We start from the raw sequence: 25,882 nt of genomic DNA, 5'->3' as shown, positions 1-25,882 counted from the left end.
CAGCTATTGGTTGTGATGATTTAAATTTTTCCCAACCTGATGAGTATAAATGGAACTCACATCTTTTCTTTAATCATTTCCACATTATGAACTGCTTTTTCACATATTTTGTCTATATTTCAATTGTTTTTTTTTTCTTGTCAATTTATATCTTTGTATAATATGTTGGTATCTTTTGCTATACAAAATTTTCTAATTCTTATGCAGCCAATTTTGTTTTATAGTTTCTGGCTTTCTGGCCAAAAGTCTCTCTAATACCTAGCTTCATAAATTTCTTAAGAGTTAAGTCTTTAATCTACCTTATTTTTGTGTATGGTGTGATACAGTGGTCTAATTTTAATTTTTTCCAGATTGATAGCCGGTTACTCCATTATTTAAGTTAAATATACCTACTAAATTGAAATCCCACTGTCATACTTTCTTTCTATTTGTAAACATTAATTCAGATTTTATATTTTCCTCATGAATTTAGTTTTTTCATCATAGTGAAAAGGATATTTTCCTGTTTCCATTAGTAGTATTTATCTTATATATCCATCTTTCCACATTCTGTAATTTATCCTATAATTTATTTGCCTCCTGCATGCATCCAGGCCAGGGATCTTGGTGTGTATGGGACAATGCTCCAAACCAACCAAGCCACACTGGCCAGGGCAAGATGATTTCTTTCTTTACTGCTCCCCCTGACCCTCTCAATAAGATGTGCATTTTAGATTATTTTTAACTTTCTTCACCCAATCTTGTGATACCATTCCTCCAACTTACAGGTTTTACTGAGAAAGTTTGCTACTTTTAGTTTCAGACTATTACCTTTTTTCTATTACAAAAAATCCATGTTTAGCACTTCTGTTACTTATATAGTCTTATAAATGTTGAAAAAAATATCCAGATTGCTACCTGTAAGGTTCTATGGGAAAGGTCCATGAGTTTCCTCTTATATTGTGCAATTTTGGCCATAGTTGTAGTTTGATTCTTCTGTAATTCACCAATATCTTCAGATATAATCTGTATTTTTAAAAAGAGTTTAAGGTAAATCATGTATATATCTCACAGGTTCACCTATATACAAAGTGTAATTTCTAAGATAAGCCCGAGATTCATCTCTCAAAATATAAACTCCTTTTTAAATGTGTCTTTATATTTCTAACCCTTTGTACATCTAAAATTTGTTTTATACCCTCACCCAAGAATATGTTTATTGATTTTAGAGAGAGAGGAAAGGAGAGGGAGAGGGAGAGGGAAAGAGGGAGGGAGAGAAGGGGGGAGGAGAGAGGGGGGGAGAGGGAGAGAGAGAGAGAGAGAGAGAGAGAGAGAGAGAGAGAGAGAGAGAGAGAGAGAAGAGAGAGAGAGAGAGAGAGAGAGAGAGAGAGAGAGAGAGAGAGAGACATCGACTGGTCACCTCCCAACGGAGGACTGAATCCACAACCTAGGTCATAGCTCATGCATTACTTGTGCTTGTGGTGATGCTGGTATAAACAAGCCTATTGGGCTGCCAGTAACATAAAAGTATCATTTATGTACAGTACATACTTGATAATAAACAACTATGTTACTGGTTTATGTATTTACCACATTATACTTTTTATCATTATTTAGAGTATTCTCTTTTTACTTATAAAAGTTTGCTGTAAAACAATATGCTATTCCAGGACAAACCACATGTTAGATGTCAAAATAAGTCTCAGTAAATTTAAAAAGATTAAAAATCATATCAGGTTTATTCAATTCCAATGGTAGAACAAAAAATAGAAAAAAGAGAAAACAATTGTAGCTGGAAACTTCGACTCGCCTCTTATAGCAGAGCTACTTAAACAGCAAAATCAACAAGATTTTATAAGAACTGAACTATCTACTAACTGGATTTCACTCATGATAACAGAAAACTATACCCAAGAACATCAGAATACATATCTTTTTCAAAGGCATGTGGTTAAAAACCGTAACAAATTTAAAAGAATTGAAGTCATACAAAGTTATCTGACCATAACAAGAATCAGACTAGAAATCAACAACAGAATAACAGGAAAATCTCCAAACATTTGGAAATGAAAATACTTCTAAATAATTCAGGCTTAGATAAAGACTATGTAGTACATAGATATACAATGGTATACTACTTAGCCATAAGAAAATATGAAATACTGCCATTTGAGACACTATGGATAGACTTTGAGAATATCGTGCTAAGTGAAATAAGTCAGTCAGAAAAAGCTAAGAACCATATGATTTCACTGGTATGTGGGATATAAAAGTGAAACCTATAGACACAACAGTATGGTGGTTACCAGAAGGAAGGGAGTGGTGTGGGGAGGGGAGTAGAGAGCCAAATATCTGGTGGTGGAAGATGATTTGACTTTGGTAGTGGACACAATGCAGTATACAGATCATGCATCATAGAAATGTACACCTGAAACTCATGTGATCCTATTAACCAATGTCACCCCAATAAATGTAATATGTTTAATTTAAAAAATAAATAATCCATTAGTAAAAAAAATCCAACAGTCAAATAGAACTCTCAGGGGAAATTAGAGAATATTCCGACTGGGTCAAATATGGAAATAGGACATTATCAAAATCTGTGAGATTTAGGTGAAAAAGTGCTTAGAAGGAAATTAATAGCATTAAATGCTTATATTAGAAAAGACAAAAGGTCTCAAATAAATAACCTAAGATGCTACCTTAAGAAACTAGAAAAAGAGAAAAGTCCAAAGCAAGCAGAATAAAGGAAATGGTTAAGAGTAGAAATTAATGAAGTTATAAACAAAACCAGAGAAAAGTCAATGAAAAATCAATAAAATCAAGGTAATGAAGGGTCCAGAAATCATGCCACATGCAAAACTATGCTGGAATTTTTATCCAGAGAAGCTAATACTAAAAAGGATGAAAGATTATGATGTTTAAATATTTGTAGAGCTGTCCTAGGAAGCAGTCAGTACCTACAAAGCAATGCCAGAGAAAATGGGTGTAAATTATAACAAGGCAGACACTGGATCAATGTCAAAAGAGAATTTGTATCCATTAGAGCTAGCTGACAGTGAAATGGGCTGCTTCATAAAACAGCAGGTTTTCATTACCCAAACAGAATCTGAATGAACAGCTCATTAAGAATTCCATTTAGAGAATTTGGAGGCGACCTTTAGGTATCTGATTACAAAAGTCTACTTTATAAAACAAAATATTATGAAGATTTAAGCATTCAGTAACTTAAATTTGCTTCATTAACCAACAATTATAAAATACTATGATAACATCATCATAATTGTAACCTTCACTTTTATTAGGCCCCATAAATAAAAGTGTTTATAATAGAGCAAATTATATGCATTCTCTGGCTGGAACAGAAAATTAAAGTCTAATTTGCTAAGCCAAGAATTTTAAATTCATCATTGAAATACTAGTATAACAAATCAGATTTACATGATTTTGGAGACTATAATAAAGGAAGTTGTATAAAACTATAATTGCTAATTTGCAGTATGCACTATATTGTTCCCTATAAGATAAAATTAGTTAATAACTAACACACATGGTGAAAAGAAATTTCTATGATCCCAAGGCCAGAGAATGAAGGTAAATGCTTACATCTAATCTGGTCTGATGCTGCTTAGTCATCTGATCTTGAACCTTCAGTCTTCGAAGAAGTTCTTTGAAACCCACCATTGGTACAGGAATTAACCTGAAGAAATTCAAGTCGTCAGTTTTCAAACCTTAAGTCTACTATTACAAAATTCAAAAAGGGTTTTTATAATAACATTCACATAATTTCACATTAAATATCTAGAGTTTAAAGGCAGATCTACAACTATGAAATCAATAACGTCACACCATAGAAACTTAATTCAATCTCCCTATTTTACAAATGAGGAAATATAGTTCAGGAAAAAGTTACATTAAATACAAACATTATTAGGGTACTGGTACTCAGATTTCAATGTTTTCACCACAAAATGCTGCCTTACCATAGTCAATATTCTTTAAAAAGCAACAGAAATCACCCTGGCTGGGTAGCTCAGTCGATTAGAGCTACTGATACGACAAAGTTGTGGGTTCAATCCCCAGTCAACACACATATAAGAATCAACCAATGAATGCATAAATAAATGGAACAAATTGATGTTTCTCTCTCTCTCTCCCTTTTTCTCTAAGATCAAAAATTTTTTAGAAAGCAATAGAAATGAAAATAAGCTCACCTAAAATATAAGGATTATATATATATATAAAACCCTAATATGCAAATAGACCGAACTGCGGAACAACCAAATGACTGAACCAGTCACTATGACGTGCGCTGACCACCAGAGGGCATGCATGGAACATGGCAGGCATCAGCAGCAGGTGGCAGAGAGCAGAACATGGCGGGCATCGCCATGGCGGGATGGTGGAGCAGGTGAGCGGGGGCACCAGACCAAGGCAGGGCACTGGTCACTGTCATCAGGGTGAGCCTTTGGTGGTTATTGAAAATTCTTTGCTCCTACACGCCACGGTACTGCCAGGCACTTGCATCTGCTACCAGCGCTGGCCCCACTTACACCTGTTGCCAGCACCCCTCAGGGCTTCTCCACTTCCTCCTGCTCCTGAGGGGCAATCGGGGCCAGCAGCCGCCTGTCACACCCGCTGCCAGCGCCAGTCCCGCTTGCAGCTGGTGCCGGAGCTGCTGCTCGCACCCGCTGCCGCCCCGATTGCCCGAGAACTTCTCCACCTCCCCATTCCTAAGGGGCGATTGGGGTTGCAGCCGCAGCTCGCACCTGCTGCTGGCGCTGGCCCCAATCACTCTGTGCCATCAGCTGGTGCAAGCCAGGACGGTATCGTCAGCATGTGGGAGTGGTATCGTCAGCATGTGGGAGTGGTGGCGGCAGGAGCGGGGCTGCCAGCAGATAGAACCGGGGGCGCGGCAGGAGGTGCTAAGCGGAGGTGCAGAGGATGGGCCAAAACCTGTCCCTATGCCCACTGAAGCCTCACAGCCCCCAGTAATTATAATAGTTAGCATTTGTTTGCTTCCCTAGTAGCAAATATTAGTTCTTACACGAAAAAAAGATGAAAATACACTTACTTTTCAGAATCAGGGTTATCCACTTTGGCTTGTTCCCAGATGATAGGATCAACACCTACCACAAAGAAAAATATTTTTTCTAAAAACACTATTTTCCATTTTTATGGTATTTGTATGAAAGGCATTCCCAAAGTAAAACACAAAAATCATAAGCTGTAATGAGTAATAACTGTCAAATATGACCACTACAAAAATAAAAATTTTGTAAGATAAAGCTAAACAAAAGGTGTAAATGGATAGGAAACACCTACAACCTATTAAGATATTATAGAGCTCATACAAATCACAAAGGAAGACAAAAAAATCCAATAGAAAATGGGTAAAGGACATTTTTTATGATAAGAACACATTCAGGCCAAAACCGGTTTGGCTCAGTGGATAGAGCTTCGGTCTATGGACTGAAGGGTCCCAGGTTCGATTCCGGTCAAGGGCATGTACATTGGTTGCGGGCACATCCCCGGTGGGGGGTGTGCAGGAGGCAGCTGGTCGATGTTTCTCTCTCATCGATGTTTCTAGCTCTCTATCCCTCTTCCTTCCTCTCTGTAAAAAATCAATAAAATATATTTTTAAAAAAAAGAAGAAAAAAAAAAACCATTCAGGTTTTACTTGAAGACTCAGTTAAAACAAGAGATAAACTAGAAAAAAATAGATTTACATGATTTTGGAGACTATAATAAAGGAAGTAAATTACCTTTGGGTAGATGGATTATAGACAATTTTTCTTTAGTTTGCTATTTCTAACAAACATAGTAGCCATATAATAAAAATTAAAAACTAGACAAATAAATGAAATAAAAAATCCAATCTATGTGAATGGGTAGACATGTGATAAGCTGACAATGGTTTTATTAATATTAATAATCAACCAACACCTCTCAAAAAAGAGGAAGCATATATCTTGAAGTCTTTCATTTCCTCAACTCTAGGAGTATAGAAACATACCAGCAGGGGGATTCTGTAAAAGCTGTTTGACCTGTGCAGGAGAAAGTTCTGTTCTAGTCATTGAGAGGGTTACACCAAGTTGCTGCAGCTGTGTTTTTATGTTGGTTTGTTCAAAATGGGTATATAGTGTTGTAGCTGGAACTCTTCTTGAAGTACCATTTGGAGAACGCTCAATAACATAAATGACTACTTCTGTCCTGGGGAAAAAACAATCAAGTTATAAAATATGGAACATATAACTCATAGCCACAAATATAAATGCAGCATGTGATTTTTAAAAGGCACTAGTTGAATAAGAAATGACTATTTTAGAAGGGAATTAAACTATTTTTTTCTTAAATCTTTTTAAAAAAATTATTGATTTTAAAGAGAGCGAGGGAGGGAGTAGAGGGGGCAGGAGAAAGAGAAAGATCATTTGTTGTTCCACTTATTTATGTACTCATTGGTTGCTTCTTATATGTGCCCTGGCCGGGGATTGAACGCACAAACTTTGCATATCGGGATGACGCGCTAACCAACTGAGCTAAGGCCAGGGCTTAAATCTTGAAAAATAAGATACTCTTACTTAAAATGTTCTGTTCACTTATAAATTAACTTAAGTGATAAAGTTAAAATGAGACAGGCAAATAAGATAATATTTGTCAAAGGTTTGCTTAGCTGCAAAGTTCTATTATTTTTTCAAGATTTGAGAAGTACTTTGGAGATTCTGCTGAAACTTATAGGTTGTTTTACTGCAAGTAAGACCAAGAAGTAAAATCTGACTTTAGTCATATTCTAAAGTAAATGTTTTGCCACTAAGTATGAAAATTATCAGACAAGGGAAGTTAATCAATCATATTTATTCATAAATGAAGATGAATAGTAATTAGTCAAAACTTTTCATTAACATCTTTGTGGTCCTTGATATGCACACAGTCATGATTAATGTTTATTCCTGTTTCTAAGTGAAAAATCTAAAAAATTAGGGGTTTTAGCAACAAAAACACTTGATCACTCTCTGAATCAAGGCATACAGATATAAATAGTATACTTTTATATACTTACTGATCATCTGGCAATGTTTTAATACCCTCTACATTTACTGTAAGAGTCTGGTTTCCTCCCAAAACTTTATGCAATGATTCTACCAATTGCTGTTGTTGGCTTCGAATATCCGTTTCTTTTTTGTTGAAAACTAAAACCACAAGCCCATCTTCATCTTTATTATTGGGCATACAACTATAACCTACTGCCTGTGGAATGGCAAAATAAACATTATCAGAAATATGTACAGATCTTAAATCCAGTATTTAATATTAATAGCTTCATATCTGCTAAAATTGGGAAACAGTTTAATGTCTGGTAGCAAAGGAAATAATGATTCTTACCTCCTTGTGCCCTAGGAGGTTACACATTTTAAAGAAATTATTTTACCCCAGAATAACAAACTCGTAGAATGAAATTAAAAATTCCTTTTCAAAAGAGTAACTAAGTAGCTTTTGCCTCTGAAAAAAAACATTGATATCTGCTTTTGTTGGGTGCTTCTACACAGCTGAAACAACTCTGAATGTCATAAAAATGACTGCTAAAGTCATGGACCAAAATGTAAGTCATTTTACTATATACTAGACTCACAGAATCTTAGGTTTTAGACATGATAAACTATATCTTTCTAGAGAATTACTCTTTTAGATAGAAGCCTTTTCTTGTTTGTCACCACTTATAATGCAAGTTTTTGAAAAATTTAAATTCACTATAGTTTGTTATGCATTTTACCATATGTATGTTATTTATCAACTTAAAAAAAGGAAAAAGTCAAATTGTTATATTCAGTCTATGTATATCTACTGCATAAATCTTAGTCATTAAATAAAGGTATTAAAATATCAACATACTAAAAAAACTACTTCCTTTTTGTTGTTCAAGGGTCTGATTCTAAGCTTTGTAGCTCTAAACACTAGGCTTATGTACACATTGATTAGGTTTAAGAGACTGATATACACCAACAAAACTCAAAAGAGGCTGAAGTAAACTGGATTGTAATTTATTAATTTGTTATAAAAAATACACTACAAATTGACCTATATACTCTAACTGGCTGATGAATAGAATCTGAGAAGTCAAATTCAGATGAGCAGGTTGCTTGATAGGCATGGAATCAACACTGAAAATGGACTACATTGTTTTAATGACCTTGGCATCCAGCAATAATAGTGACAATAAGATACTCTTGTTATGAGTAGGGTATACATTCCTGGACAATGTTAGATAAATACCACTAAATTCTACTTTTATGTCTCCCTTTAATAGATGCCAAGCGGACCATTCCCCTTTTGTTAACATTTTTTCCCTCAGTTATAAATTAGTCACACCTTTCAGTCATATTCCGTGCACCTCCAAACACACATGTATGAAATCACCTCAATTTTATAATTTTTGTATTTTTAAAATAAAAATATAATTGCACCATGTTCAAGGAGTACCGAAAAAAAATAAGCAACTGTTTTATTGGTATTATTTAACCCAAATACCATATTCTGTCTTATACACACCCTTCAAGTGAAGATCAAAAGCAGTATTAATACCTTAAATCGGCAAAAGGGATTTTCTTGTGTGAATTCCACTGGTGGTATGTTATTGTTGAAATATCCTTTTCCGGTTCCCCAAAAGGCCTGCAGTTGATTCCATTTTGCCAAAATAGCATCTCTCTCATCTCCTAACAGCGTTGGAGCAGAAAGAGCACTTGCAGTATTTATCAGTTGGTTGGACTGAGCAGGAGCCTGTGTAGGCTGACCAAAGAGACCACCTAATGCTAAAAATATACCCCAAAATTAGTATTTAAAAAAACATCAACACAATTCAGAGCCTAAGTATGGTAGGCAGAATAGTGATCCCTACACACAAAGATGTCCATACTAATCTCCATAATTTGTAAATATGTTACCTTACATGGCAAATGGACTTTGAAGGTGTGATTATGAGATTAAACTGGGATTATCCTATATTATCAGGAGGAACTCAACATAAATCATAGAGGGAAGAGGGAAGTCAACATTAAAGTAAAATCCTATCTAATAGAGAATATGCAAATTGACCATCACACCATCACAAGGCAGTGGCACCCATAGCCACAAGATGGCGGCGCCCAGTCCTCTCAGCCCCACGGGGAGGAAGGAGGGGGCGGGGAGGAGGGAGGCAGGCTTGCGGTGTGGCTGGACCCACTCTCAGCCCCTCAGGGCCGACCCGAGGCTTGCGCTGCCGGCAGTGGCAGCAGCAGAGGTGTGATGGGGGTGTCGCCTTCCCCTGATCGCCGGCTTGCCTCCTGCCCCTGATGGCTACAGGACTGTGAGAGGGGGCAGGCAGGCTGAGGGACCCCCTCCAGTGCATGAATTTTCATGCACCGGGCCTCTAGTCTGAAGATAAAGGAAGGAGCTACAAGCCACGAAATCCAGAGAGACTCTAGAAGCTGGACAAGGCAAAGGACTTGATTCTCTCCTATAATCTCCAGAAGTAAGACAGCCCTGATGACACACTGATTTTAACCCAGTTAAACCCATTTCTGGATTTCTAATCCACAGAACTGTAAGATAATAAATTTTTGGATTTTTTTTTTAAAAATTGTGACACGTTTGTTATGGCAACAGTAAGAAATTAATATAGCCCTGACTGGTCTGGCTCAGTGGATAAAGCGTCATCCTGCGGACTGAGAGGTCCCAGGTTCAATTCTGGTCAAGGGCATGTACCTTGGTTGCAGGCACATCCCCAGTGGGAGGTGTGCAGGAGGCAGCTGATTGATGTTTCTAACTCTATTCCTCTCCCTTCCTCTCTATGAAAAATCAATAAAATATATATTTTTTTTAAAAAAAGAAATTAATATAGCCAGGCTGGCAGTTACATAGCTCAGTGGTTGAGCATCTACCTATTAACCAGGAGGTCACGGTTTGATTTCTGGTCGGGGTACATGCCCGGGTTGCAGGCTTGATCCCCAGCAGGGGGCATGCAGGAGAAGCCTATCAATGATGTTTCTCTCTCATCAATGTTTCTCTCTCTCTTCTTCTCTGAAATTAATAAATATTCTTTTTTTAATGTATTTTATTGATTTTTTACAGAGAGGAAGGGAGAGGGATAGAGAGTTAGAAACATCGATGAGAGAGAAACATCGATCAGCTACCTCTTGCACACGTTCTACTGGGAAATGTGCCTGCAACCAAGGTACATGCCCTTGACCAGAATTGAACCTGGGACTTTTCAGTCTACAGGCCGACGTTCTATCTACTGAACCAAACCAGTCAGGGCAAAAAATATTCTTTAAAAAAGAAAAGAAACTAATATACTAGGACAATCCTTATAAGGTTAAACTTATTTCTCTAATGATATAATCTTAATACAATTAACTCTATTACTAGAACACAAATTTGGATCCATATTAGACCCACACACACACAAAAAAAGCACATAGATATGAAAAAGTTAATTTTGTGAAGTTGCAAAATTATCTTTTAAACAATCCTTTTGTTGTTATATTTATAGAATAAATACAAATTGAAAGATAAAAAATAAGCAATAAGAATCATTATATCAATGTTTATCAATAACAGCTTAATAAACATTTTCCTTCTCTTATTAACAAGAAAAATATAGTGAAAAGAACAAATGAACTAACCATCAATATTCTAGGACAAAGCTTTAGCTGGCTGTGTAGCTTTGGGAAAGTTACTTAATCTCTATGTGCTACAACTTTCCAATAGTAAGAAGGGCAAAGATGTTAGATCAGATCAATATTTCCAAAGTGCAAGATAAAGTACCCCTGGTATGATATAGCTGTCAAGCAACAGCTGAGTTACTAAATGGACTAATTCCTATAAGAAAACGTCTCATCCTAGCCCATTTGGCTTAGTGGCTAGAGTGCTGGCCTGTGGACTGAAGGATTCCGGGTTCAATTCCAGTCAAGGGCATGTACCTTGGTTGCAAGCTCCTCCTTGGCCCGGGCCCTGCTCAGGGCACATGCAGGAGGCAACCAATCAATGTGTTTCTCTCACATAGATATTTCTGCCTTTTCCTCTCTCTTCCATCCTCACTAAAAATCAATGGAAAAATAACCATGGGTGAGGGTTAAAAAAAACAATCTCTGGGCATTCTCCCTCCAGGAAGCACTCCTATGCCATTCCCTTCCCCACAAAGGCACTTATTTCCTAAACTCCAAGGGACCCCACAAGACTTGCAACCAGGGTAGCAATGGGCAGCGGCAACTTGTCCCAAGCTAACCCCAGGAACCTGTCTCCAAGGCCCCCTTTTCTCTGACTTCCCTATAAGCCCAGCCTAGGTTCTCCTGTTGCTTCTTCTATGCCCTTCCTTGTTTCACTGTCCTGTGTGTTTTTGCTGTTGTCAATAAATTCTTGCTTGCTTTATACAGAAGAGGAAGAGGAGGTGGAGGAGGAGGAGAAAAATTCTCTGTAATTATTTGGATATATTTTCTAGAAAAGTTTGATTGGTGCCAGTATGCCTTTAATGTTTCATGACTTGCTTATCTCACTCAAAAAAAAAATGTTTTGATTTTAGAGGAAGAGGAAGGGAGAAACAGAAACATCAATGAGAAACATCTATCAGTTGCCTCCCACACACCCCTACTAGGGATTGAGCCTGAAACACAGGCATGTGCCCTGACCAGGGATCAGTGACCTGTTGGTGCATGGGGTGATGTTCAACCAACTGAGCCACACAACTGGGCTTATCTCATTTTTTAACAAAGGGTTGAAGATGTCTAAGACTCAGAGCTTAAGGCACAAAGGTGTCTGGCTAGAATTTATTAACACTATTATATTTTCTTTGTACTTAAATTTTGATTATCTTTTCTTTATAGCAAATGACACTGGTTTTCCTTTTACAGCAAGAAATAGAGGATGGACAAAGGAACATGTTAAATTATACTACAGGAATGCAATCAGCAAAGACCTGCCTGAAAAACTCCATAGGACAAATTAGCTGATTTCTTTAATAAATTGAAAAATAAAAAGAGAGCTAAAAGAGGAACTTAGAGATTTAAGACAAATAAAGCAATACTGTTTACACACTTGAGTGACAAAACTATAAAAGGAATTGAATATAATAAACGACAGGTCTATGACGTTCCTTTCATGGGGAAATGATTAGGAGGAGAATGTGGAGGGCTTCCGAAGAGACTGGCCAGGTCCATCTTCTGACATGGGTAGTGGTTACCAGGGTGTTCACTTTATATATAATTCATTAAGCTGTACTTGTGTGCAGTTTTCTATATTTTTGTTATTTTTTTAGCAACAACAAAAAAAATTAAAAATAATACTAAACCCAGAAAATTTATAATCCTAATCATGTTAATCAGACTTCTCCCAAGTTATTATCTATTCTATATATATATAAAAGCCTAAGCGACCGTCCGACCAGTAGCTATGACGCACAATGACCACTGTGAGCTGCAGTGACTTGGCAGCTGCAGTTCTCGGGTGCGGCAGCCGGAACCAGAGAGGAGGGAGCCCGATTCCGGGGTGCATCACCTGAGAACTGCCCTCTCGCAATCCAGGACCCATTGAGGGATGTTGGAGAGCCGGTTTCAGCCCGATCCCCACAGGCCAGGCCGAGGGACCCCACCGATGCACAAATCTGTGCACCGGGCCTCTAGTTATATATAAACATAAGAAGTAGCTTTTGGAATCCTGTAGAATATTTATAATTTTTAAAAAAGTTATCCACTAATGTGTTTTGAACAGTGCATTCAATAATGTTAGCTATATTGTTATAATTTTATATTGGAAGTAAGATGAAAACTTCATACTTACTAGTTTGTTGTTGCTGCTGCTGCTGTGTATTAAATCCTCCAAATCCCAATCCAGTTCCCAAACCAGTACCTAAACCAGTACTAGTTCCAGTTGTGCCAAAACCAGTACCAAATCCAAAACCTTTGTTCTGAGTGCCACCGAAGAGTCCTTTTAATGAAAAATTAAAATTGCATAAGTTAAAAAAATCTGAGCTCTAGCTCACTTCTACAAATGACTTAAGATTTCCTCTTACCAGTAGTGCCCGTGTTAGTTGGAGCAGAAAAGCTGAATGCAGAACCTGCTGTTGTAGATGTTGTCCCAAATCCTCCGAACCCACCTAATTATAAGGGGATAAATAAAATGAAAAGGAAGACTCTTTTGTATACATAAGAGGTCATTTCTTTTTCAAATTATTTTATAAGTAATTGCGATGTATAAAGAGAAAATATATTGATCTAATTTTTCTTTCTCTACTTTTAATTTCATTAAAAAACACACGATTCTACTCATCAAGAAATCAGTATGTTGCAAGAAATAAGCCATAGAAGTATTTAAATTAGAATACCTCAATGCAATATATACCTTTTAACTAAAGGGATGATTAACAGTTATAGCTGAGAAAACATGTTAAGCCTACAGCCATTATGTTTAACAAACACTAAAACGACTATGTATGTACTTTTAGAATAGGAAATGCAAATTCAAACACCTAGATGATTTAGGCTGATAACATTAATGAGTGGTGGAACTATTCAATGTGAACAATTTTAAAAAACAGCAGCAGTTCCTAAATTCCAGCAGACTATTGCTGCAGGAGAATGGTAGTTTAGCAGTGTTATATATTCCCATTTTTTCCCAAATAAATAGAAGATCTAGATTTTCTGTGACATTTATAGAATTTTAAACCCTAATTTTTGCAACTAATTCAAATGTTTTTAAAAATAGTGTGCAAATAGATCATAATGGCAGAGTGTGTTGACAGCTTTCATCCTTGGCTTGGCCAATTAATTTATAGTCAACTTTAGCTTATATTTCTACTTAGTCTCCACTGACACTAAACAACTTTTCAAAGGAAACATACCAATACATGACCTCTATACAGCAAAAATGTGTTTCTCTGAGGAAGAAGTGAGAGAAAAAACACACAAGTGGAAGGCAGTGGCAGGGAAAGTGAACAGAGCTATCACAGGCCTCTGATAGCTGAGTTTGGCAAATCTGACAGATATACAAATTACATTTTTGGGTAAGTCTAGAGACAAATCACTCTTAACTATAGCTAACTTGACATATGAATGGAATGGAATACTAGCCAATCTAAAATTGTTTTACGTATTTTCTTTATTGTCGGTTTTTACCTGATACTAATGTGGTGCCAAAAAGACTTTTAAGACAAATATTCATCAATATTGTAACACAGAAAATATTAAGAAAAAAACCCCAACCCTTTGATATTTACCATATAATTTTGATAGGGAAAATTACTCAAGAATAGACTGCATGTCACCCTGGCCTGTTTGGCTCAGTTGGTTGAGTGTTGTACCATGCACCAAAAGGTTGCTGTTTCCATTCCCGGTCAGGGCACATGCCTGGGTTGTGGCCTGGATCCCTAGGAGGGGGCATGCAGGAGGCAGCCAATTTATGTTTTGTTCTCACACAGATGATTCTTCTCCCTCTCTCTTCCTCTCTCTCTCTAAACAAAAATCAATTAAGTAAAAAAAGAATAGACTGCATGTTGCATGCAGGTACAACCACTCTATTTACTTGTATGTCTAGTGCATATAAGTAAACTGGAAACAATCTTTTTTCTTACTTCTCCCTTCCATAGAAAAACTAAGATATATTCTGAACTGGCTACATGATAAAAATACCAGTCAGGATCTCATCATACCAAAAATGTTTATTAACATCCATCTGCAAGGATATAAAATTAAAAGGTAGACAAAAATTTTTATCAGCCCTTTGGTGAAGGCAAAGTTAATGAACATAGGTATATAAAAGTAGTTAAAACACAATTATATTATCACAACTCAAAACTTAACAATGATAACTCCAAAGGAACACAAAATCAAGCAAATAACAAAAGATGTATTTATTGTTGGTGAATTACAACTGGGTGGTTTTGTCCAGAAACACAAATTTGAAAATAATGTTTCTGTTTTACCCAGTGCCAATTTTAAGCAAACAGGGAAAAGTAAACATACCAAATAACAGTAATATGTGATCTTTAAATATATCTTTATGATAATGGATCATTTTATCTTTGGAATTTTCAAGTATTCTTCAAAATGTTTTCAAATCAAATACCAAGGTGATACTCACATTGACAAGTGACTGCACAAAATACCAGAACTTCCCAAATAAGTTTTAGAGAACTAAAAAGTTTAAGGAAATAAAGTTTACCAAATGCATATAATTGGCATGGGCATAAGTGGCATAATGTAAGAAAATATGGACAACAGATTCATATACGAGCAGCTGAGAAACAAGACTTTTCTATAGGGTCATTGTATGTAACTATACATAGACCTATTTTAAATTTATACATATATACACACAATATAGTTTGTGCTTCGCAATTTTTTCAATGAACTTTAAACAATCCATCTCTAGATAATAAAATCTTCATAATTATCATTTTGAAGGCAAACATGTCTAGCTTATCTTTTAGAACTCAATGCTGACAATAAATTAAATTCCCTCTCTGATAATTTCTTACAGTTTTCCAGGAAAAAACTGGGGATTCCTTCTATAATTACACATCTTACAGAAACGTTTACTAATATGCTGAGTTGAACAAAGAAGTGCATTATTATTATACAGGTTAAAAAACAAAACAGGTTACTGCTGTTCGTATAAGACAATGTTCTTTTGGGAACCACAAGGACAACAGAATGAAATTCCAATGAAAGATGCAGGAAAAATGAAAAAAGTGGCTGCAGGAGTCCAAGAATCCCAGGAAAATGGGCCTGACTGCTGAGCTTGTACTTTGGAAGGAATATGTAATAATTTGGAAGATATATTCTACTCAAAAATAATAATTCCAAACTACTTGGAAATTATATTCTGTTCAATTGAATATAAATTTAACAAAGGAACATTATAACTTGCAAGACCTCCCAAAACTAAATCCTGATACAGTCAAAACTTGATACAAATGTTACTGATTCGACATTAGGAGATAAATTTTCTTTCCTCAGACAAGTCACTGTTCTTTCCCAAACTCCAGGAATCACAAAATATTCTTGGACTCCAGCCCCCAGCATTCGTTACACATACGACCCGCAGTATCTACCTGCACTTGCCAGACTGTTACCAAAATTGAACGGAGTCGCCGAGGTAGTAGGAACACCGAAATTCCCAATATTAAAGTTCACTGCAGGATTAGCAGTTAATCCGAAACCCCCAAAATTAAACCCACTGGCGGTGGAGTTGGCAGTCTCAAGCCCACCAAATCCTGATAGGCGTGTAGGCAAAGAAAGAAACAAACATTTAAAAGGGGAGAGGGGGAAGAAAAACAAGAAAAGAAAGCAAGATAGGATTAGAAGAGTCTGTAGGAAGTTTCACAGAAGTGAACAAAAGGCAAACCTTGACTCTGCTCCAAACAAATTAAGAAAGCGGAGGTGGGGACAGGAGAGAGGGGTAGGAGCTTCCCGGGAAGTCCCCCTAGCGAGGGCCAAAGGGGCTGGGCGAAGGCTCCCGCCCCCCAGGGGCTGGGCCCCAAGGAGCCGCAGGGCAGCGCCGGCGCCCAGCGAGGGTTCCCACCGGGACGAGAAGCTGCGGGAGGAGAGAGGGCGGTTCTCCACGAGGGAAGAGGGGGCCGCCTCCGGTCTCTCCAGCTCCCCGGCGGCAGGAAGCGAGCCCCAGCAGGGCAGGGTCCGGCGGGACCCACGCTCCGCGTGCCAGCGCCGGGGTGGGTCTGTGTCCTCCCGCGGCCTCCTCAGGAGCCTGCTCGGCCAGCTCCGCGCCGCCCGCCCGCCCTTTTCCGAAGCCCTCAAGTCTCCGCCCCGGCAGGAAACCCCGGGAACCCCGAGCCGGAGAGTCTCGGACCGAGGCGGACCCGAGACCTCCCCAGGAGAAGGTCCGGGGAAATTACTCACCCGTGGGAGCAGCGGTGGCTGCGGCGGTGCCTGAGGTGCCCGAGGGGGCCCCAAAGTTGAAGGCCATGTCGCGGGAGCAAGGGACCGAGCAGCAGCTCCCGCGACATTCGGTGCACTCCGCTTTTTGGTCCGGCGGAGAAACTGCCTCCGGTTCACGGAGTTCCGCCTCTTTTCGGCCCTAGCCTATGGGCCGGAACGCAGAGGCGTCGGGGGTGGAACCCTGACGGGGGGACGCCCCGCCCGGCTAGCTTCCGGGCGCTTCGTGACTTCCTGGGGCGTGAGCGTCACAACCAAGGTGAGATGCTGCCAGTCCCCCAGAGGCGTGCCGCCTGAGAGCCCTTACAAACTACCCGAGGGAGGTCCCTGGGCAGAGATGTGCAGATAAGGGTGTGTAATGAAGACCGGGCCGGAAAGAACCGAGTCCCTGTCCTCCATAGCGGGGAGCCAATGGGTAATGCAGAGACTGAAAATTCAGGGAGCTGTGTGTCATGTAGGGTCCTGGGAGTGAATATTTTTTAAAGTGGGGCGCTAAAAGTGGTGCCTCTGAAAAGAATGGCTCTCTAGCTTTTTTTTAATGTAACAAACCTTGTAGAATTACTTGATTCTTAATCTGTGTGCTTGTATAACTTTAATAAAAATGAAAACAACAAAAAGCCATTGTAGCTATCAAAATTACAAATGTCCTTGGACCTCCAAACGTTATCTTGTAAATGATTTGGCAAGATTATGGAATACAAGGTTATTCGTGACGGCATTGTTTATAAAAACAAGTTATTGGAAACGAACGGCTGGCTTAAATAGTTAAATTTATACAAAGGAATACTATTCAGACATGAAATTGGAACTGAAATTACAGGAATGACAATTTAGAACATTGCATTGGCATGCTACAATTTAGGTGGTGGGGGGAAGGAGGGCTAGAATATATAATACACATACTGGTATAAAATATTCCTGGAAAGGTATATTTTTAAAAATAAGTAACGGGTGGCTTTTGGGAAGATGAATTGAGTGGCTAGGAGATGGGTGGAGGGAGACTTTCCATTATAAATCCCTTTTATGTCTTTGAAAATGTAAATTGACTGCCTATGCAGAAAATTAAATGATGCTTATAGTGGTAACTGCAGGAGTCCCAGTGAGAGCTCTGATACATTAGGGTGAGGACAGCAGGAGCGGAGACTGAGAAGCATACGAAGCACTGGACCGATGGGATGTGGAGGGAAGGGGAAGGAGGAGTGTAGCAAGAGTCCCTGGTTTCTGGCATGTACAGCTGGGGAAATTGTGATGCCATTCCCCAGTAATGGGAATTTGGGAAGAAGACAAGAAAAAAAAAGAGTTCCTTTCTTGCTGGACTTGAAGACATTCTGGCTGAGGATATCCATCAGGTGGTTTGGAAATGTGAGGCTGAAGGTGAACAGAGCAGGTGAAATAGGATTGTCAGGGAGGGAGTATCAAGTGAGAAGAGATTGCAGCTGAGCGCCGCGTATTCTCAAGTGGCCAGAGACAGAAAAACCAGAGCGGAATCCGAAATTACCTGGAAGCAAGCCTGAATAAGGGTGTTAGTGCAGGCAGATTACTTGGAAGGAAGCAGCAGTGAGGGGGCGAGGAGTGTGAGGCATGGAATGCAGAAATGATAGCAGGAAGCAGTTCCCACGTGGACAATCGTAGTTGAGGAAACTTGTAGAAGGAGCCTGAGGACTGGACCATTTACCAGCTGACTCCTGCCCCCTTGGTTGAGTGTGTCCCTGGGGGTATTAATTCCCCAAGCTTTTGAGGGGCTTCCATCGCTCTGGAGAAAGCCCTGAGGCGGAAAAGCACACCATGGGACTTGTCTGGCCGCCTGTAACTGTCCACCACAGTTGAGATGAAATCAGGGGTGGCCCCAGGAGTGGGACTCAGGCCTGTGTTGGACAAGAGGGCAAAGAGTGTCTTTCAAATAAAAGTCCATAGGCAACTGTATATCTGATGACATAACGTACAATTTCCAGTGCAAAGTCATATAAATGTTTTTTTTATTAGTGAAATACTTCATTGCATTAAGGGTAGAAGTAAACATGTCAAGAATCACATGAAACGAACCAACTATACAAGCTACATGAAGAGCATTCAGGTCAGCCACAAGCAATTAACTCCAGTAATAACACCTAGAGGGCCAAGTATGAAGGTCACCTTTTGCAGAACTCATATCTCGCGCAATGTAAATAAAAAATTAGCCTCCCTTAAGTAAAAGCCCCAATAGGGGTTAGTGGTATAGTACTTGCTCCATTAGACCATTAGTGATCTTTCTAGAAGTGAGGAAATAAAGCCTACGGGGGAAAACCTGGAGCTAAAAGTGGCCAATCCTACTTCCTGCCCTGTGTTCAACTCCTAATTTTCCTTAAGAGAAGTGAGGTAACCTCTCTCGGATTGCTTTCTCCCTAAGTTGAGTATCATAATACAGGACACCGGTGTTCTGTGATTGTGACAATCACAAAGATTTTGGAGGTCTTTCCAGGAAAATGGCTCCGAGAGAGTGAGCATGAGGAATAATTTGTTATTTTCATCTAAAACCAAGTAGGTAGCACATTCAGGCCTCTTAATCAATCTATAATCTTGACTGTAGCTTATGGGTTTGCCACAGACTTCTCAGAAGGTAAATATCAAATGTGATTTTAAGCCAAGTAACTTAAGAATCATATAGAAATAATATGGTTTTGGTCTCCCTGTCTGTGGATTCAGTCTAAAGGTATATATCATTAACTGTTAACATTCACACTAAAAATTTCCTCCTCACAGATGATTATATCCTGATAATAGGATGAACTAATGAGAATACACTGGCTTATCAGGTTTATTAGTGTGGATAAGTGGATGCATAAAAGAACAAGATATGCCAGTTATCTAGTTAAATATTGATAAATTTTTAAAAATCTAGATATTTGGCATTGTTGAAGATAAAATATTTTCAAATTAGTTTTTCACATTTTGTTGATTTGGGGTAACTATAGGTTCTATCTTACTTTATAGAGATGTTAAGATTTTAACAAATTGCCCCTTCAAGAAGGGAAACATATTACATGTTGCTTTAGTGTACAGAGGGGAAATTAGGGCAAATAAGCTAAAGCGATTTATTACCCCATACAGGGATCAGAGGCTGTATTTGTGAAATCCATGGCTTTTTCCCCTTCATTTGCTTACACTGAAATCCAGTTTTAAACAACTCCTGTAGACTTATTCAGCTGTTAAGAAATTCTGTGTGCACTTTGCCAGATAACTGTGTAGATTTTTCAACCAAAAACTAATATTAAACTTTGAGAATTAAAAGAATTGCCCTTAAATAAGCTTGAATTCTGTGACATAGGATGGTTCCCAGTCCTCTGACTTCGATCACACTGGAAACCAAAAGGTCTTCTCAAGAGAGGTGACTTTGCTCTGGTCCCAGGGGACCTTTATAAAACACTTTCTGTGCAATATTTTAAAATAGTGTCATTCTGTCAGCAAGATGATTGTCACAGGAAGTGTAGGGCACATTTTCTCTCTTCAGTAAGTGACAGTGAGTCACAAAACAACAAAAGGAACCAAACCCGAGAAAAGAAGAACAACTTATAAAAACAATTTCAAAGTAACCAAGAACACTGTCCCAAAAGAAATGTCTCTTTAGTGTAGTCAGACTTCCTGAAATGTATGTGCCACTTAGGCTGTAGATGCATGGATTTCCTATACCCATAAATAATTTTACAAATAATATTGTAATTAATACAGTGTCCTATTTAGCAAGGGTGATGGGGGGGGGGAGGGGGTGTCAGTTATTGATTACATTCTCCCAGGAGCACCTTTCCACATCAAGATCATTTCAACGGAAAAATAAGTTATCCACAAATCTCAGAACTAGCATTTAGTTCTACTCTATATGAAATATCTGCACTGTCCTCACCAACATTATCTGTGCATTCTTTCAGTTCACAAAAGTACACGTGAAAAATCCTCAGGTGTTTATCACTATGGACTCATTAGGTGCCTCACTCCACCCACCCCCTTCCCCACTTGGTTCTTATCAGGTATGAAAGCAGTCAGAAGACCAAATTATTTTCCTGGAGGAATTATGAATTGACAATTAACATAAAATGCAATATATAACTTCTTTAAAAGAGGAAATTGGGTGCATTTGAATGATGTACTCAACAAGGCTACCATTTTACCCTGGGCTCCGAACTCTTATTTATTTCTGGTTTTGGGGTGACATGAATGGAGGAATACAATACAAAGTTTAGTGAATGAAGCATACTGAGTAAGGTTAGACCAAGTAGCATTAACAAGTGACGCAGACATTATAACCACAACAGTGGTCACAAAATTCTGGAGCTAGCAGCACCCAACAACAATAAAATTACTATACAAGACTTTATTAAATACCTGCTAGACACATGAAACACAAAACCCTTCATCAGAGACCACGGATCTGATAGAGCCCAGTGGCTAACACCAGCCTGTTCTTTGAGCTCCAGCCAAATGCTCTCATCACTTGCCAGTTCTGGTCCCCTTCCTTCTCTCAACAGGCAAGGAGCCTGTGAGGATGCGACGGTTTCCCCACGTCTGATCCAGATCAGGACAGCTCACCACGGTTCCTTCGCTAAGTTTAGGCCAGGGTTAGGTTCGTATGAGGGGTGCTCTTTCATCTGCAGTTCCCTGCAACTCAGAAAAGAGAGGACCGCAAAGTTAGGCCTTCAGGTCAGAAACATCTCTCCATGTGAAAAATAGGGGGGTGGGAGGGGAGACGGAAGGAGGAAAGACTGATTGGAAGGCTATAGGTCGTCAGTCGTCCCCCCTCACCTCTCTCTTCTCTCAGCCTGACTTTTCCTTAACATTCACGCCTAACCCTCTTGAGGAGGCCTGTTCTGACCACACCACCCGAGATCCCAGAGCAGTCAGCCCCCTTCCCGGTACTGACTCGGACTGTAACCCTCATCACACTCAATTGAATGTGCCTCCTTCCTGGTTTGAAATCTTCCAGAGAACAAAGTCTCAGAGGTGGTGGTGGGTGCTCAGCCATTGCTTGCTTGTTGAGTACGTGGAGGTGGTTAATTGTAGGAGCAGGGATAACATTCACATGGGCTTTCATCGGTGCTTATGAAAAGGTCAGACTGGAAGTGAGATCACCAGTAGAAATGGCAAAATGTGGGGAGGTAAAGTACAGCATAGGGAATATAGTCAACAATATTGTGATAACTAAGTATGGTGCCAGTGGGTACTGGAAATATGGGGGGGGGGGGGGCAGGGGAGACACTTTTTTAAAGTATATGATTGTGTAACCACTATACTATACAACTGAAACTCATACAAAATAATATTGAATACAAACTATAATTGAAAAATAAAATTTTAAATAACTGGAAAAAAAGAAAAGAAATGGCCTTACACCTAATTCAGTGTAACGTGATGGGCATGGGTTAAGAAACATAATGGAAGAACATGGAAGATGGGGAAATCTGTGTTAATGTTATGCAGGTGGTTTCAACCTATCATTTCCTGCTTCACGTGGGGCTCAGACAATTAGCTGAGGCAGCTGGGAGGAAAAACACACAGCCTTTATTGCTAAAAGGGAAGCTGCTGAGAATTGAAGAAAGGCTCCTACAGAAAAGGCTCCTTGAAGGTGTTTAGACCCCTGGGTTGGCCTGCTGGTCACTTAGGAGGCCCACCCAGCTGTGTTTATCCCATCCGTCTGGGTTGCTCCCATCCCTCCAGGAAAGGAACTACAACCCCAGTGCTAATCACTCAGGAGGCAGTGGTGACTCAGAGGTGGGTCTTTGATGATATCACAGATTCTTCCCAAGCAGGTCCTGGTTGCCTTGCCCTGTGATCTTGGAGCTGTTTTTCTTTTATCATTTAACTAATGTTTACTAAGCTCTTACTAAATACTAACACTGGGCCAAGTGCTTTATGTTTAAATCACCTAATCCTCACGAAAAACTCCTAAAGGAGGCTCGAGTATTCTCTCATGTTACATTTGAAGAAACTGAGGTACAGTTTCTAGGGACACACAGCTACTAAGTGGCAGCACTAGGATTTGAACCTAGGCAGTCTGATAGCAAATGCCAGGTGCTTAGCTGTGATATATTCTTCCTTTTCTTTCAGGTTACTTTCAAGCACGTAAAGCTTACTCCCATGGATTCCATTCCCACCACAGGAGCCCCAAACACTGGACAGTACCATTCTATCATCCCTCCTTGCTTCTCATTTTGTCCAGCAGTAATATAAGCATGAAATCACTGTGCCCAGCATAAAAGCTCAGAATCCACCCCCAGTGAGCCAGCTGGCAGCCCTTCAGTGAAGCCCAGTTGAATTTTAAAGTTATCCAGTAAGAAGTTATCCAGTAAGAAGTTCCTCCAGCCTCTGCTCACCTCATCCATGGATCCCGGTCCTCGGCAGGCAAGCCAGGTGAAGATCAAACCAAAGAACACACCCAGCGCCATGACAATGTAGGGGATGTTGCTGATGATGGACGTAGTGTTAATCACAGACTTTAGTCGACTTGCAATCTCTTTATCAATGAGAACACTCTAGGGAACAAGAAAATAGTATTGCCTTGATTACCAAACATCCAAGGTATAACTTTTTTTTTTTTTGCTGTATCTTTCTTCCAAACCATTAAATGCAATTTGGATATGTCCTTCTGTTAGCAAACCAGAGATCATGAAAACCCATTTATAAATTAGTATAAACAGAGGGGGCATTTATTCATTAACATCTTTCTTTCTCCCTTTTTCTTTTTCTCTTTTCTTTAAGTTTTCTTTAAAGAACACATATTAGTTTTACAAAATGTAAACCACTCAGTTATTTTTTACAAAGTTGTTATCAGAAAACATTTTACAACACTTTGGCAAGGAAAATGAAGCAAGTTAAAGACAATATGTCAGTCTGACTCATGTTTTGTGAAAAGTGATTTTAATTTTTTCCCTTTTCTTGCTTTAATGTGTTATGAAATTTTCTACAAAGAACAAGTATTTTTAGGGAAAAGAAAAAAACAATAAACACTTTTTAAAATGCTGCTATTTACAACAAAAGCCAGTCAATTGAGATTTATTAAGGGGAAAACCCATAATTTCCCCTCTTGAAACCAGGTTGAAGAGAGAGGGAAACTGAGGAGGCAGAACTACAGTCAATGTGATGTGAGATTCAGAAAAATATTATCACCCATGTCTTAAATGGTGGGTGTTTTCTGAGCTTTCATAATATGCTTTTACTAGAGGCCCGGTGCATGAAATTCATGCACGGGGGGTTGAGGGGTGTCCCTCAGCCCAGCCTGCACACTCTCCAATCTGGGACCCTAAACGGGCAGTTGGACAGCCCTCTCACAATCCAAGACTGCTGGCTCCCAACCGCTCACCTGCCTGCCTGCCTGATTGCCCCTAACTGCTTCTGCCTGCCAGCCTGATCACCCCCTAACCACTCGCCTGCCAGCCTGATCGATGCCTAACTGCTCCCCTTCTGGCCCAATTGCCCCTAACTGCCCTCCCCTGCTGGCCTGGTCACCCCTAACTGCCCTTCCTTGCAGGCCTGGTCCCTCCCAACTGCCCTCCCCTACTGGCCTGATCACCCACAACTGCCCTCCCCTGCCAGCCATCTTGTGGCGGCCATCTTGTGATGGTCAATTTGCATATTTCTCTTTTATTAGATAGGATTAACAAAACTTCAATTTACACCTAACATTTAGAGATAATATTTATTTATTCATTCATTCATTTATTCATTTATAGAGAGAAAGGGAGAGAGAGAAAAATAGATTTGTTGTTCTACTCATTTATGCATTCATTGGTTGCTTCTTGTATGTGGCCTGACCTGGGAAGGAATCCGAAACCTTGGCCTTCTGGGACTCTGGTCTAACCAACTGAGCTACCCAGGCAGGGCCTAGAAATAATATTTCTGTGGGTATACTGCAAAAGAAGTATTTTTTCAGGGAAACTCCTTTCATTTGAACCAAGACAGGGTCTGTTTCTTATATAATAGTTTATCAGAAAGTAGAAGAAACTCTATGCTATGATGAAAGCTGAGGCAACCATGTATCACTGAAATTAATGGGCATATCTCACATTATATTTAACCATTTCTTATTTTATTTTTTGGTTAATCTTCACTGGAGAATATTTTCCCATTGATTTTTTAGAGAGAGTGGAAAGGAGGGAAGGGTGGAAAGGAGGGAGGGGTGGGGAGAGGCAGAGAGAGAGATTGATGTGAGAGAGACACATCCATTGGTTGCCTACCGCACACTCCCCGACCAGGGCCAGGGATCAAACCCGCAACCCAGGCACTTGACAGGGCTGCTCCAGCTGACATGCTAACCACTGGACACCACCACCAGAGCCATTTAACCATTTCTTTAACCACCTCACACTAAATTTTTGTTAATGTTGCCAATCATTTTAATTGCACCCTCTTCTCCTCCTCCTCAGCTAACGAACAGTAAACTGAGGACATTTTACAAACGGGCAGGGTTTCAAAGGAGGAGACACAAAGAAGGGTTTAACTGAACATCTATCTGCGTGTTGGCTTTATTGTTTCAACAGTGTCTGGCGTTGCTTCGCGGACCTCCGCATTTTGTTTCTTGCACAGCCAGCTTCCCAGGAGGAAGTTTTACCCAAGTAATGTGCGCGAGAAGGGACATTCCTTTCTGTTAATTTTCAGATCTCAGACATTAAGTGCATTCGTGTAAACACCTGAAGAAATTTTCAGCGGACAAACAGGTTTTTAAAGATCACCTTTCCCCTCCATCCCTCCCATCGAACAGGACACACAGCTACAACAGTGGACACCGACGTGGGAGCGTTGCAGGCTTCCACGGGTGAAGCCGCCCGTGCTCCCCCCGGGACTCACCTCGTTGACGTGCATCACTGGGAAGACCATGGTTCTGATGTCTCCCGTCTCACTGCGGGGACAGAAGGAGATCTCTTACAGACACCCTGATCGTGCGGGCACCCTGGCCTGGAGAGACACACTTAGAGGACAGTGCCAGCACACTTATTTCTTTAAATTACTCCGAACTTAAA

At 39.6% G+C, this 25,882-nt stretch overlaps 2 protein-coding genes and 1 long non-coding RNA gene across 6 annotated transcripts in view; 1 reads left to right on the top strand and 2 right to left on the bottom strand.

Annotated features, from left to right (window-relative positions):
• Nucleotides 1-16,991, bottom strand: part of NUP54 (nucleoporin 54) — a 22,025-nt gene extending 5,034 nt beyond the window's left edge. The window contains exons 1-10 of one of the 3 annotated variants that reach the window (XM_028148428.2): nt 16,863-16,991; nt 16,058-16,219; nt 13,019-13,102; nt 12,787-12,933; nt 8,560-8,786; nt 7,040-7,227; nt 5,996-6,192; nt 5,054-5,108; nt 3,586-3,679; nt 898-1,005 (exon numbers count right to left, since the gene is read on the bottom strand). In XM_028148428.2, the coding sequence (XP_028004229.1) occupies nt 898-1,005; nt 3,586-3,679; nt 5,054-5,108; nt 5,996-6,192; nt 7,040-7,227; nt 8,560-8,786; nt 12,787-12,933; nt 13,019-13,102; nt 16,058-16,219; nt 16,863-16,929 (1,329 nt within the window). In that variant the 5' untranslated portion in view covers nt 16,930-16,991. The remainder of the gene's footprint in view (nt 1-897; nt 1,006-3,585; nt 3,680-5,053; nt 5,109-5,995; nt 6,193-7,039; nt 7,228-8,559; nt 8,787-12,786; nt 12,934-13,018; nt 13,103-16,057; nt 16,220-16,862) is intronic. The other 2 variants (XM_008143659.3, XM_054728147.1) reach the window with 2 other exon arrangements.
• LOC129151852 (uncharacterized) lies at nt 16,967-25,882 on the top strand. The gene is made up of 3 exons (XR_008558546.1): nt 16,967-17,157; nt 22,974-23,444; nt 25,289-25,882. It is a non-coding gene; the product is annotated as an uncharacterized LOC129151852 (long non-coding RNA).
• SCARB2 (scavenger receptor class B member 2) overlaps nt 18,866-25,882 on the bottom strand; it is a 54,812-nt gene continuing 47,795 nt past the window's right edge. The window contains exons 10-12 of one of the 2 annotated variants that reach the window (XM_054728156.1): nt 25,710-25,761; nt 23,240-23,398; nt 18,866-21,527 (exon numbers count right to left, since the gene is read on the bottom strand). In XM_054728156.1, coding sequence (XP_054584131.1) covers nt 21,489-21,527; nt 23,240-23,398; nt 25,710-25,761 — 250 coding nt within the window. In that variant the 3' untranslated portion in view covers nt 18,866-21,488. The remainder of the gene's footprint in view (nt 21,528-23,239; nt 23,399-25,709; nt 25,762-25,882) is intronic. The other variant, XM_054728157.1, reaches the window with a different exon arrangement.

The sequence above is a fragment of the Eptesicus fuscus genome, chromosome 2, assembly GCF_027574615.1.
Source record: "Eptesicus fuscus isolate TK198812 chromosome 2, DD_ASM_mEF_20220401, whole genome shotgun sequence".
Taxonomy (NCBI): Eukaryota; Metazoa; Chordata; class Mammalia; order Chiroptera; family Vespertilionidae; genus Eptesicus; species Eptesicus fuscus.
The sequence above is the reverse complement of the archived record's forward strand: the minus strand, read 5'-3'. Positions and strand labels throughout refer to the sequence as shown.